Below are 15,921 nucleotides of genomic sequence, written 5' to 3'. Positions count from 1 at the left end.
CAGCAAAATTCAATAAATCTAATTACTTAGCTAGCTAATTTAAAGTTAGCTAATTTTCTAACAGTAAAGAACATTAATACACGTAAACTGCTGGAATACTCTTAATCTTTAAGTTACTCATCACTGCCTAGTAAGATACTTATAACAGAAACAAGTACATGTCAAGTACAAATATATGTTTTCTGCATTATGCCGTTTTGAAAGGCAAGCGTCACCTGCTCAAGAGAGAAGCGTCTTTGCATACAATGACGGGTTTACAAGCTCCCTAGGAAGAATGAATAGGGCCTGTCTACAGTTGATAAGCTAGCTTGTAATTTTTCAATTTCATCATTTCAGTTAGAATCTTCATTGTTGGTTTTGAGTAATTTGCATGGGTAAATCGTAGTTGTTCAAGCCGTCACGTTTATAGCTGTGCTATAGTTTGACTTGAAATGAAGATAATTATTAGTTAGTAGAGTCTTTCGACTTTGGCGGTATTAAATCTATATCTGTTTGCATTCCTGTGCCGGTCTGTATTCCTAGTCTAATCATGGCGAAAATTAATTGATAGTGCTAAAGTAGAATAACATTAAATGTATTCCAATTTAGTATTCAGCAACACATTTATGATAAACTCCAGTGAGCACCATTTTACTTATTACAGTCTAATATAAGTTGCCAATAAAAGGTGTCAATATCGACTTTTATCAAATATTACATCTTATACATAAAATTCTCGTGTCACAATGTTAGTAACCGTACTCCTCTGAAACCGAACCGATTTTCACCAAATTTTATATACATATTCAGTAGGTCTGAGAATCGGCTACTATCTATTTTTCATACCCCTAACAACCCTTTGTTCACCCTTAGCATTTTTTTATTTATATGGCAACACAACGTTTGCCGAATTAGCTAGTAATATGTATAATTACTTGATCGTTTTGTCACAAAAATATGGATTAAATATTTTTTGTAAAAGGGAACATTACTCATTACAATATTACACCTTCTTAACTTAACATCGATTTCTGTAACCGTAAATAAATCAACAATAGTTCCTTTCATCCCGTCAGAGCCACTCCCTAAGGGCACCACAAATACCACTCACTTTCACTTCTGTATTTCCCGATACCATATTCAGAAATACATTCGACACGGATATAACCCGAACAAATGGTCGCGGTGGTACTATTGGTCTGTATCCTTAGTATAAGTTTTTACGTTTCTACAAAATTGGCTGTTTTGTAATTGTTTACGTATTTGCCCATACATTTCCAATCAGCCCCCGCGGACTGTATCAGAACTGATTGGAAAAGTATGGGAATTACGTAAACAAATACTAAAACAGTCATACATTTTTGTAAAAACGTAAAAATTTATACTAAGAATGTACTTGAAACATTTGAAAGATTTGTATCGCTGAAATATACGATTTATTTGAAACGAATACATCACAGTTATCATTATTACGTAGAATACAAGCTGAAGGAAGCGACATGAATACAATAAGCGACAAAGTAGAAAATAAAACGTTTATATCGTCCTTTCCTTGTTGTTTTTGTTTTTCTTTTGTTTTTTGTTATTTTTATTTTTTGTCTCTTTCTGTTAATCCGTCTGTGTTGCAATTATCCGAATATTCTTTTTTTTTTTTAATTTTAATAGGAAAACATACAGTTATCACTTAATAAAAACAACACACCATTCAGCTGTTATCGCATTTAAAAAGCTACACATATTTGCTTGACTTGTCGATCAGAATATAAGATTAATTCTGAGTACTTTAAAAGTTGTTAAATGTATAAGTGCATAATATAAAAAAATAACTTTACCCTAAAAATTATTAATACATGTAAATAAACTTAAACTTTATGTAAACCTTTTTTCAAATACAAATATAAATTTGCTTCTTTCTGTTTCTTTCTTGTTCTTTCTGTGTTTCTTTGTTTGTTTCTTACTAATTGTTAAATGTTTCTTTCTTTCTAATTTAATGCTAACTTGTAATGCTTTTATGCTAATTTTCGGTACCTCGTCAACAGATGGCGCATCAAATATTTCTGAATTACGCTATCGAAGTTTTAAAAAAAATCGCGAATACATACAGAGCTTTAATTACGGTTTTTGTCGTATTTTTCTTTATTTTCAAACCTTCGCATTATTGAACAAATTTTGAGGTTTTTACCTAAAAAATGTATAAAAATGTGTAAAAATGTATGTGGTCATAACATGCACCACAATAACTTACAACGCAGGAAATCGAGCGTAGTCTTAGTATAAAAAGAATTCCTTTTTCACGGTATTTCTTATAGTACTTACTTAAATTTTAATTTGTCAAGATAATCTTAATTGTGCACAGAGCTTTACATCTCATAATTTATGTCTTAAGCAAATCACGCGTATTCGCACGCACGCCCGTATGTCATAACGTCCATAATATTCTATTGCAACTGACCGTCGTAAACATCATTGTCTTGTCTCTATTAGACACTGTGCGATTCTCAATGAGCTGAGCACCTTGTTATAACTATATTCTAATATGACTCGGGTTAATGAGCAATATATTTGAATTGCGGGTAAAAAATTGAGCTTTTCGTACTTGATCTTCAAGATTTACGGAGATATAATAGGTAGACGAATAATTAGGAAAAAGCGGCGATATTTTGCGCTCTTCTTCTTCTTTGTCGTTGTACTCTTGGCAGAGTGGTCGTGGTCATCATGTTTGTCTTTCCTACGGGCCTGATGTAGTTTGCCTTACGATTTCACGCCATTTCTCGCGGCTAGCCGATTTTCTGGTGCACTCATGCAATGGGCCGCCCACGGCTGATTTGATTTGGTCAGTCCAACGTGTGGGTGACCTTCCTCGTACTCTGCTGCCCTCCACAGTTCCTTGCACGACAAAACGCTCAATAGCATCGCTATTTCTCCGCGAGATGTGTCCGAAAAACTTTAGAATACGACGTTGTACTAAGTTCGATAGATGCTGTGTGATGCCGAGTTCCCGGAGTATAGAGTCGTTGGTACGGAACTCTTTCCATGAGATTCCAAGCATCCTCCATATTTTGCGCTGCGATAAAAAAAAGGTTGTTGGTTAGTTGGTACGCTGACAATACGGTGCCATCGGTAAAATCGGTGCCACTAACTAAGAAGTGCTCAAGTAACAAGGTCGTTATCTTTTATGTCACTATTTTCTTGGCAGCTAACTAGCACGATACTTAAGACTATTACGCCTTTCAATTATAACTGGGAGCTTGCTTTGTATGTGTCAAAAACTAACAAAGATGCTTTTGGAAAACTACCTACTACTTGACATAAACACACTCTAAGTAAGAAAATTTTTCCACAGTTACTGAACTTCCGCAGATAAATAAACTTGTTAGAAGATGCCTGAACCTAAATTGAACCCTTTAATCCTGCTGCACATCCACGACATAATAGAACATTGACATGACATGATAGCACAATTATACTAATCAATGGAGTTACTTACATAGATAAGTATAGATATCTCACCGCTTTGCAATTGAAGAATTTACGCGGAAAAATGCCGACATGCGCAGTTAAGTGGTGCAAAACCACGAAATCGAAGAAAAAGTGCGGAGAAATATTTTTTCATACGTAAATGATCTAAAAACTACATTTTTTAAATATTTTTCAAACACGAAATTGATGACAGTGACAATTTCAATTGTCAAAACTGGTTAGTTGTACTTGTTAGAAGTGAGTAATCTTTACTAATCTATGGTTACTTATAATAATTATTCAAATAGTCATTTCAGTATAAATATTTTCTAATATTAATGACAATATTCCGACATGAGTTGTAATAAATTCAAATGTAAATACTAAATACACATTTTTTACACGAAAGTCGTATATACTCGTAGTGTTTATAAAAAAACAGATATATTTTTGTGGTTTTCATTTACCTTTGCTAGATTATTTATTTAACGCATTGATACATGATAAAAATTACGCAAGAGTTATTTTAAACTTGACCCAGTCAATTGTTTATACGCAAGTTAGTTATGATTGGCTACCACTTACTTTCTGGTCTTCAGATTTAGCCACAAGTGGCTATGATAAGTGACGTGAAAAAGGTTTGTTAGGCTGGGTTCATGTAGTATTATACTGCATGGTATTGTTTGGAAGCCAAAACTTATCGAATAAACAGTGGCGCATACTTAGTGCATGATACAATTGATTTAGAAGATAGCCACCTGCCTAATAACAATTATAACAATATTTCTGCCTAATAACAACAATGTCAAACGCAGTTCTTTTTTTGAATGCCACACCATTCATTAAGGTATACTTATCCGAGGTATTCCAAATTAGTATTCAGAATTTATTGCCAAACTCAAGTGAGAATTTAATCGTATTTAGGATTCAATACTGTACACGGGCGGCAGTTACCACTTACCATCATTGTTACTTAACTAAAGCAATATCATCATAATTGTTGCCACGGACGGGCAAGATGTTGAATGAACTTCCTCCCGAGGTATTCCCGGAGCGCTACGACATGGGGCTCTTCAAAAAAGATGCAAAAAGAGGTCTCCTTCCAAGCCGGTGATGCATTTGCGACTCCTCTGGTGTTGCAAATGTCCATAGGCGACGTTAACTACTTTCCATCAGGTAGCACGTCTGCTTTATCGTCAGGTTCTAATATATAAAAAAAACTTGAACTCCAAAAAATTTACACTGCCTACCACCGTGCCCCGAGCTTATCCAGAAAATCGCAAACGATTCTATCGAATACGACAAAAAAACGTTCAATACATCCGTGTGAACTCTACCTTACTTAATTTTTACTTTACGTTGTAATAAGATATATATTTATTGAAGTACTCAAGGATTAATCAAGCGTAACTATTATGTTTGCGTTTGTCTCAAACTTGTGTCGAGAGTTTTCTTCTCAGTGGGCTTAATGGGGTCATGGTTTAGCCTTTGTTGGATGTATTTATTCGTAAGACTATACTGTAGTGTAGGGTTGCTAATACTTTTTCGGATAGTTGGTATATTCAGAATAAGCTAAAGCAGCTTATTAGCTCCTAAAAATATAGTTTAGATAATACACTACAAAAGTGTAGCAATTTATGTGAAAAAAGACAAAACTTTTTTTTTATCAAAAATCCACCTATTTTTATTTTATGGTAACATTTATTTTTTGTGATAACTGTTTCTTACACTACTTTAATTTTTGATGTTTTTTCTGTCCAAAAGTATTATATTCAAACCAGCAAAAATATTTATTTAAAAAATCTCTAATTAACTCAAATATAGTATTTATACAGGGATATCTCAATATTTAACAGCGTTAAGTACCTCCATAAACTTGAAATATATAATAGTACAACACTATAATTATATTTTAGTTTGGTTGGCAACCCTAATAACAATGTCTGTTGACAGAGTGAACGCAATATTTCATGTAATAACTCAGAATTCGATGTCAGGGAACGGGTCCTACTTTCGCCTATTTCGTTAAAATACACTTGTGTAAGGTGCGAATATCTTGTTACATTTGCTATAGAATTTGCGTGGCCGGGTGGCTTACCACAAAGAATTCTGGATTCAATTCCTGATGAGACAAACATCTAATGAATTAACATTTTTGGTGTTTGTGTGTGTTCGACGGCAATCACGGTAAATACTAAATAGACTTACTTAGTAGTAATAAAAGTTAGATATATTTTGCCAATAAAACTGAGTTGCATTTTTAACGTTCGTTACCTATGTGTGTGTATTTTTTATAGTTTCAACACATGATTGGAAACCATATCATATTTTATAATTATTCAAACCACTACACAAGTCTTCATGTCTTTTAAATACGTACACATACAAGTAAATAAACACTCCTAATACAAAAATGAAAATAAATTATCTGCCTGTCGGGGAATCGAACCCGCGACATCGAAGATCACGCCACGCAGGTCGTCAAAACACAAGATTAACAACACTATCAGATAAAACAAAACAGGCCCTACTTTTTATTTGAGGTCAACATTTATCTAGATTACGGTATAAATTACAAAATCTAATTGGTATTCTTATCTTGTCAATGTTTGAAGTACGAAGCTATTAATTACATATTCTGACCTTTTTAAAAAATAATAATTACAATCACATCTATTTATTACACTATGATTTTGTTACCTACTCATTTTGGAACATTGGTTAAGGTCTCGTGTATACTAAAAGCGAGGCGAGCGACCGAGGCGATAATCAAAACCTTGTTGACCCGTGTATTATATTGCGTATTGCCTTTTACATGTTATATTAGGAGTATATTACATAGGTGTTTTGGGCTATGCGTTGATAGATCACTATGTCAGTCAGTCACCTTTGAGTTATATAGATTTTAGATTAAAGGGAATCAATAATTATATGGACAAAAATAAATAAAATCATAGAGCTTCGTTAACATGTAATACATATGTATTACACACAGTATCTACTCATAGTTAGAAAGAAAGAAATAAGCATATGGGCCACGCACAAATAAGTAGAGTTCGATATTTGAGAGAATTCACCCACTCACGGCTAATTATACAATTTTATCCCAAGGCGCGAAAATAAATCTTATAATCAAAACTCCTTTTTAACACACTTTCCAAAGGAAGGAGGTTATAATTTTCTTGTGTATTTCTATACAAAACGGACTTTTTAGCTCTGATATCGCCTATAGCATTTGAGTAAAGCTATGTCCGCGAAGCTTCGCTTACAGTGTGCATGAGCTTAATCATTTATACGTACCAGTTGGATAGTCGATTAAAAATAATGATAAATGTAATTAAAGTGAACTTGACATTGACTAAACAAATATCTCATGGGGTCATCTCATCGATCAATCATTGAGACCTTGTCGGTTTCACTCTTATGAAATGCATGGTTTTAGTTCCGTCTTTTTTGTGGAATGAATGGAAATCATAAATATAATAAAAGCTTGTAATTAGTAAGCTCATGGACTAGTTGGCTAATTGGAAATGGATATTCATTTTGTGAATTTTTAGTTCTTAATATTACAAGAACGATCACCATTCGATCATCACTCATTACTGTCCCACTGTTAGGCACGAGTCTCCTCTCAGAATGAGAAGGATTAGGCCATAGTCCACCGCGCTGGCCAAGCGCGCAAATTGGTAGACTTCACATACCTTTGATTTTTTAAAAGCTTTCTCAGATATGCAGTGTTCCGTACTACGTTTTCCTTGAAATTTTAAGCAAATGATAATGAATGTCTAATACGCACATAACTTAGAAAAAACAGAGGTATGTGCCTTGGATTTGATCCTCGGACTCCTCGATTCAGAAGCCGAGTTTCTACCACTAGGCTGCTACAAGCGCAATCGGGCTCGGCGTATTAGAATTTAATCATTATTTCCTTTACGGTAAAAAAAATATAAGAAAACTGACACGACTAAGAGTTGTTTACAAAACTTCTAAAAAATGTGTGAAACCTACCATTAAAAATTTAATTAGCTTGCTATACAGTAGAAACTATTGCCAAAATCCAATAAAAGTAAGCCAAATATTCAACCAAAATCAACCTTGATAACAAAGTAAACTTTTTTGTTCAGTAGTGAGTGGCATCTCGGCTGGGACCGGAGCTCCCTGCACGGCGTCAGCTGGTACCACCTCCTCCATCCGGACTGCTGCAAGGAAGCACAAAGCAAACACCGATTAAGTGAGTATCCTATAACTATTAGCTTAGATTTTCTGTAACGTTCTACCAACGGCACACTTTAGTAAGCAATTGACGAATTGCTTACTGTGTCCTGATTTGAATACTTTTGAAGCCGGAGTTGTAGTATTCTCTGGGACTCCGGAGACATCACCATCATACTCATTTCTGCCTAATCATAGCAGTACTAAAAAATAGATTTCTACACTCACAGCCCCACAATAGGACACCCTGTGTAGTGGGTGCCATGGACACAAAGATGAATACTCAAACACTACGATCCTGACCAGATATCCAAATTCATCATTCAAATCTGTCTGGCCGGGGATCGAACCCGGAACTCTGCGCGTCAGACGGTATAGTGACCGCTCTGTCACGCGGGTCGTCACGTGTTAAGCGTTACCATATTATAAGCGCGCTATGAGAGTTAATATACAGGGTGTCCCGTAAGTACCACGACAAACTTGGGCAGAACATAGGTGAGGGTCTGACCTCTCTGGAAAAAAAAATTACCTTAGTAAAAGTGTCACCGTTTTTGCACTATCAATTGTTTTAGATTTTTTGAGAAATTCAGGCCTCTTCATCTTCTTTCGTTAACTGCGTGTACAAATTTGGTGATGTAGTGTTTATTATTTCTGTTAAATACTATCAGATAGTTGGTTTATCATATTGAAATGTAAATTGGTTAAAAAATGTAAAGGAACCATGAAAAAAATAGGGATATTTTTAGATTTAATTTTTTTTACTATTTTTCCCTCAACTTTGACTCGTCGCGGTGAAAAAAAGTGTACTGGACTATAAGTGTACATTGCGCAAAAAAATATGTCCAGTTAATAGAGATTTCAGAAAGGTACCACACTTACCATTTAAAGTTGAAGAAAAAAAGTTAAGGGCGTTTTTGCATGAAAGGGACTGAAAGCAACTAAAACTTAATAATCGAGTTTTTATCTAAATTACGGTTTCTACCGACTCACAACGTGTCAGGCAGTACTAAATCACATTATTACCTGGTTACACACTTAAAAATATCATTCTTCATTTGTAAAAAAACAATTTAGTAACTAACTAGCAAACAGGGCAATACAATTTATTAAGTCAATTTTTACCTACTTTGAACTGTCGTTTCGAAGTGAAACTTCGTACATGTATGTAATTTGAATGACAATACCATAATTTGACATCTTGGAACAGATCTGATGATGCATGGCATGGCAGCAGGTGCATGGTTAGTTTCTTAGTAAATCCCTCGAGTTTGGGCTAAATTGGTAAGAGATCTACCATCCATATCCTGGCTCCATCATCAGAACTGTTCCAAGATGTCAAATTATAGTATTGTCATTCAAATTACAAACATGTACGAAGTTTCACTTCGAAACGACAGTTCAAAGTAGGTAAAAATTGACTTAATAAATTGTATTGCTTTGTTTGCTAGTTAGTTACTAAATTGTTTTTTTACAAATGAAGAATGATATTTTTAAATGTGTAACTAGGTAATAATGTGATTTAGTACTGCCTGACACGTTGTGAGTCGGTAGAAACCATAATTTAAATAAAAACTCGATTATTACGTTTTAGTTGCTTTCAGTCCCTTTCATGCAAAAACGGCCTTAACTTTTTTTTTCAACTTTAAATGGTAAGTGTGGTACCTTTTTGAAATCTCTATTAACTGAACATATTTTTTGCGCAATGTACACTTACAGTCCAGTACACTTTTTTTCACCGCGTCGAGTCAAAGTTGAGGGAAAAATAGTAAAAAAATTAAAATCTAAAAATATCCCTATTTTTTTCATGGTTCCTTTACATCTTTTAACCAATTTACATTTCAATATGATAGACCAACTATCTGATAGTATTTAACAGAAAAAATAAACACTGCATCACCAAATTTGTACACGCAGTTAACGAAAGAAGATGAAGAGGCCTGAATTTCTCAAAAAATTTGAAACAATTGATAGTGCAAAAACGGTGACACTTTTACTAAGGTAATTTTTTTTCCCCAGAGAGGTCAGACCCTCACCTATGTTCTCCCCAAGTTTGTCGTGGTACTTACGGGACACCCTGTATATTTTTTATTTTTTGCAAATGTGCAAATGAGAATGCAGTCCACCTGACAGTAAATGGCCATGTGTCATGGATATCTGTTATCAACCCTATATAGAATTTGAATCTACCTGAGCTTAACAGTTGCATTACCACCCTAAATATATTGGAACTCTTCCTTTAAATGTCTCTCCTTTACAACGCCCTTCAAACCAGAACACAGCAGCGCATAACACTGTTGTTATAAGACAGACTCCATTAGCTTCCATGTAAGCACGCCATAAGCGGTCAATTATACGGTTGTCAGTATTTAAATGTTAATAGACGTAATTTTTTACATCGGTCCTTAAACACTAACAATTAATCACTCAAAGATAATATCGCATGATACGTTTGATCACATACTATATTTAGATTTTAGGTTCAATTAAAAACTTTTTTGATAGAAACAACGACTTGGTACACGGGGTTTCAGGTTCGATTCCCGCACAATAAGACATCTAAAGAGTTACAGAATTTTGACATAGTTTTTATATGTGGTCACTCATTAAATAAATGTATGTATTATGTGATTTGTACAGCAAATGGTATTTCTGATATTCAAAATAATTTTACTGGAAAGCGATATTATTTTACCATGAACTTCGTGTTTATAACAGACAGCCAGTCTATCCTATAGGTGTATGTGTATGAAAAATCTTGATATGTGTTGGTTTTGAGTAACAACTTTTACCCCCAGGTTTTGAGGAATAACTTTTACCCTCAGCTTCGCTCGCAGTCAGAGATTTGTAACTATCCCTCGGGAATGACACTTTTTTTTCGGGAAAAAGGTACTCCATGTTCTTTTCTGAACCCCTGACAACGTGTGTACAAAATTTTATGACAATCGATTATGTAGTTGAGGCGTGAAAGGGTTACAAACTAACCTTCGCATTTATAATATTTGTTAGGACTAGCTTTGCCCTGCGGTTTCATCCGCGTTAAAAAGAAATTTAACAATGTCATAAACAAAAAAGATCGTCAAGATTAAGTAGCCTAAGTTACTCCTTATTACATCAGCTACCTGCTAATCAAAGTCCTGCCAAAATCACCGATTTTGGCAGGCCAGCCAGCCATTTTAGGGATTAGTCAGAACAAACAAACAGACAGACAGACAAAAATTGTAAAAAATGTTATTTTGGTGTATGTATCGTATGTATATTCATATGCATGTAGAAAATAGTACATTACAATACGAGGACTGCAATCACACGAGTCAGAAAAACATTTTTCGTCCGCGTGTTGTATAAAATTTTATATTACGGGGTCGGAAATGGGGGTTTTGCGCACGCGAAGCGTGCGTAAAACGTCAATTTACGCACGCCGTGATATAAAAGTTGTTATTTCAATATTAAAAACAGACACTCAAATTTTATTTATATGTATAGATAATAATGTAATATAGTACTTATATTCAATCACTTCCGTTTGCTAAGTGAATCTAAATTGATACAATTTAAACATTATTTATTAAAAAAAATTAAAAACTCATTTTCATTATTATTTTAAATCTGTAAACAATATCAAAACGGATGTTAGGCATCTCATTACCATCAAAACACTAAAGTTTACTCTGACCTTCAATAAGGAAAAGTCAGGTTTAAAACAATGACACTAAAGTCATTATGGGTCATTTTATTTCAATTTTAATGCTCAAATACCTCCAAATAGCTTGTATAGAAGTGCATTGCGCAATTCCGGAAATAATAATCCAAGATCGCTTATTAAACTTTGTTCAAAAGTTAATAGAATTTAACTATAGGGATTTATAATTTTGTAAACCTTATTTTGTAACAAGTCAAAAATGTGAAGTCAAAAATCGTGCAAGATGTGGAATGACCTTCCCCCTGACGTTTTTCCGCATCGCTATGTCATGGGGCTCTTAAAAAAAGTGCAAAATGAGCTCTCCTCCAAAGCTAACGATTCTTTTTTGACTCCTCTGGTATTGCAAATGTCCATGCTTTCCATCGGGTAGCCCGTCTGCCTCATCATTTAGATATAAATATAAAAAACAATTCTATAAATCCCCGCTTGAAATAGCCTTAACCTTTCTCATCTAAAACGAAACCTGTGCCCAGCAATGGGACAGAACTGAGTTGATAACTCGAACAAATCGAGTCAAGGTTTACGTCAATAACTATATCGGCATTAACAATAAAAATAATAGAAACATTTATGCACACAATGTTTTATCGTTGCCAATGTAATATTCCCACGTTGGTTTTACAATCGTATTTAAAACATTCGCTCACAATACGCAAATGTTAAACTGCAATGTTCCAGCTATAAGCCTAATCGACTTCATGGCTTTATTTCGTAAGCCAATTGATGTTGTAATGTAAACGTAAACGAACTTTGATGGAAAGATGTTTTTCTGTAACAGATTATATCTGATCTTGTTTGATTCAAAATATTGACATTCAAAAGTAATTGTGTGGAACAGCTTTTATTTTATATCATTTAAATAACTAAGGCAATGTAACAAAAACCATGAAAAATACGATATGTACCTGCAGCTTACTTATAAAAATATAATACAAAACTAAAGTACGACTTAATAAAAATAATATTGAGTGAATGAAACAACAAGTGAAAGATTTTTAAATGAAATTTTTAACGGCGTCAAATCACATATAAGAGGTATTTTTTGTAGATTTTGTGTGTATGTATAGTGTTTTTTAATAGAACCTTTTACTATCAGTTAGTGTTAAGTATATTTATAAGTTAACTAATTACAAATATGTGGTAAGGTACACGAAATATATTCTAAAGTGCTGCTAAGGAAGCTTCATACATCTTAAACAGGGTGGCGCAAAATAAATCACTCTAATGTGAAGTGTTATGGGAGGAAATATTAAGGAAAGTCGTGGAAAATCGGGCGCAAATTTGTGTCAACGCTGGTGGAAGACACTTGACAGATATCATATTTTCTAATAGGCAAAAAAATTTCCAGGTCCTGATAAAGATTTCTATTACTAAAAATCACTTTTTTAATTCACTAAAAAAGTTATTCTAACTAAAATACTTAACTAAAATCAAGAGATCAAAATTAATAATTATTTCAATAAAAACAGATACGCGGAACTATGGTCTACTTATAGGACCAAAGTTCCTACTTAATAAAGCAACTAAACAATATAAAAAGTGCTTCAGTTTACGTAATTAGAAGAGACAATTTATCATTTATATCTTACTATGTTACCTGTCATATTCGCATACCGCCCTGACAGATCAGCCGCCGTGTATTAAACAAGTGCCCGCGGCGAAAACTGCAAATCGTAATAGATTCCTGCGCAAACGCCTCGTTTATTCGCAATCTGTGATTAATGACGTTTGTTTAAGCCTCAATAACCGACGATTAGGCACTAAATGATAGAGCACTCTCTATGTGAAATGACTCTATTAGACATCTAAGTAGTTTTTTCTGTGCGCTTCGTGTAATCTCTATATAAATGATATAAGGTTGATTTTGTTTGAAATCGGCTTCATAGTAAGATGAATGATGTGTTTGTAATACTGTTTACACATCTTTAAGCAATCTCATGCTATACGAATAATCAAACGATCTTTTGTGATTTCAAGTATTTCATTTATGTCATTCATGACTTATAAAGAGATAACATTGAAGTTGAACGTTGGTTTCGTCACGTCTATCACATCACGTCATGCAATGAAAGTACTTTATAAAAATATATCCTTGGATCCTTTAGGCCAGTGTTTCTCAACCTGTGTCATGGCAGGATCCCCATAGCATGTAAAAAAGTCACGAACCCTTACCTTCCGTTTTTTCTAACCTGTATTTTATTATGTTACTATTATGAAATTTTTAGACTTTTATTTATTTTCATAATTTTCTTGTTTTTACTCGATCAATGATTATAATCACCGGTAAATACCTATATACATAGATTTTTTAAATATTTTTATTATGAACCTAAATTTGTTTCTTTCTATTTTCTATCGCGATTTCGATTTCGACCCCTTTATTCGACTTTGCGACCCCCTCGGGGACCAACAAACAACAAATATTGAGAAACACTGCATTAGACGTATCACGTACTTAGTAAGACCGAGTCTACTAAAGGCATACAATTTGTGCGTTGTTATTCGTCAATTGCTTGAAGTTTTTTAGAAATTAAATTTACCTATTGCTTAGTCGAGCGGTATGTTTCGAAACCCCTTAAAAATTAAATTTTGACGAGATTGCAATATCTGTCAAGCAAGATGTGACTAATACCTTACTAACATTTTTATATTATCATATTAATATTCAAATATAGATGAAGTAGACTTATAATAAACTGATAAAAAGGCATTTCTAAAAAGTTCTTAGGCAATGAATATATTGATCGATTGAAAAGTGAGGAAATAGTATCATAATAAAAAGAAAGCTCTTTGTTGATGAGATATTTTATGTAGATAGCCACTTTTTTATGCGTAATTACAGCAGTGTTAAGCGCTACTGTGTTCTTGTTTGAAGGGTGTGGTAAGGGAGACATACTTTTCCAAGGCATCCCAGCTCAGGGTTAGCGGCATATCTACAGCCGACCTCAGGTAGAAATCGAATCTTATCTAGGGTAGATCATAAATGTCCGTGGGCAGCAGCAGCCACTTACCATCAGGTTGACTGCAAGCTCGTCTGCTACCCTTATATTATAAAATAAGACGCCTTGCTAACTACTTTTATTATATAAAAATGTAGGTTGTACCTAACACATACCATTTAACTCACAAAAGTGTCGTAATAAATTCACTAGCTGACACATCAGAATCACATCCATCTGACGTGTCACCTTCGATAACCTATGACGAAATATAAGAATCCTAGCAAACCCACGGTTTAGAGAAAGTTGACAAGCGCGTGATGTTCAGGGGGCTTACCACCATCTTTTAAAAACTATCATTGTTCAGGAAAGTTTTATTTCAATATTGCATCAACATTATTTTGTTTCGTACCACGATCTCCTTAACACAGTTTCGTTTTATTCCTGCCGAGTGATGTAAAAGGATGAGTAATTTGTCTATTTCTTATCCAAGAGGAAACGAGATATCTAAACTAGTGTCATCTCTTTCGCACCACGGTTTTGGGTATCACGGAACACAATGTTCCGTCATACACAGATGAACAAACTTAAACCATTATTCATTTTTCGCTTATCCATTATATAAAACCAACTAAAATTGACATATTTTGTTTAAAAAAACTAAATTTCCTGCAAAAAAAAGAATGAATAATTTTGACCGACATCATACAAAACTGCTTATTGTAATATTATAAAAAACATTATTACTTTAACGAAGTCGTGGTACGAAATTTCACTGTATAATTAAAATAATATTGTTTTAAGAGATGGTAGTAACCCCCCAGGTGTGAACGATCCTTCCACGTGAGTGATGTTATCACCAACCTCTCGAACCTCTAAAACAATTCTCAACTCTATACGACGAATGCGGAATGCTAGAATTCTTTTTGAATGAGGGTTCGTGACTGTTTGAAGGAAATGTGATGAAATTGGAACACTTTCTAATATTGTGACTATTGTGGATAGGGATTCGAAGGTTTGCTTACGAATAAGATGTTTTTGTAGCTTCAAAATGTTTATGATTTTACTTTTTTGGAAAGAAAGGGGTGCGATATTAAAATCTTCGAATCATTATAGCCGCATACATAACCATAAGCATAAGCTCTGTTAAATAGCAAATATAATAAATTAGCAAAAACTCAAATTACTTTGTTATAAAATAAAAATTTCAATAAAACTATGGAAGAGGAACAAAGCTCACTTGCAGCAGAAAATGTAACTTATACTTGGTACCAATTATTAATTACCTTGGTACTTAGGTACCAATTACCAAATGGTAACTAAGTAATGTGATGGAGTATCATCATCGTCAGCCTATGGTTGGTTTGCTACAGGCATGAGTTTAGGCCATAAAGCACCAAGTAGTTCAAGTATTGTTTAATATGTTCAACTCTGATTCGTGTAGTTTAATCCTATTCGGGAGAGACTCCTATCCGGGAATTCAACCGCATACCGAGGTAAAGTAAAATCGTATCACTAATCTATTACTACTAGCCTTATCGTGGAGCATACGAGAACATACGAGTATACACCCAATTACCGGACGACATACGCGCCCATTCAATCCGTTTCGCTAGAATTTCATTTACTAAG

At 34.0% G+C, this 15,921-nt stretch overlaps 1 protein-coding gene across 1 annotated transcript in view; it reads left to right on the top strand.

The window, feature by feature from the left end:
• LOC140745497 (PAS domain-containing protein cky-1) overlaps positions 1-15,921 on the top strand; it is a 173,269-nt gene that overhangs the window by 134,658 nt on the left and 22,690 nt on the right. Inside the window, exon 8 of the mRNA XM_073077380.1 lies at positions 7,563-7,669. Within this exon, the coding sequence (XP_072933481.1) occupies positions 7,563-7,669 (107 nt within the window). The remainder of the gene's footprint in view (positions 1-7,562; positions 7,670-15,921) is intronic.

Source organism: Epargyreus clarus, unplaced genomic scaffold, assembly GCF_041222505.1.
Source record: "Epargyreus clarus isolate Ecla_fem2 unplaced genomic scaffold, WU_Ecla_fem_2.2 ptg000010l, whole genome shotgun sequence".
Taxonomy (NCBI): Eukaryota; Metazoa; Arthropoda; class Insecta; order Lepidoptera; family Hesperiidae; genus Epargyreus; species Epargyreus clarus.
Note: the sequence above shows the minus strand (reverse complement) of the source record. Positions and strands in the feature narration are given on the sequence as shown.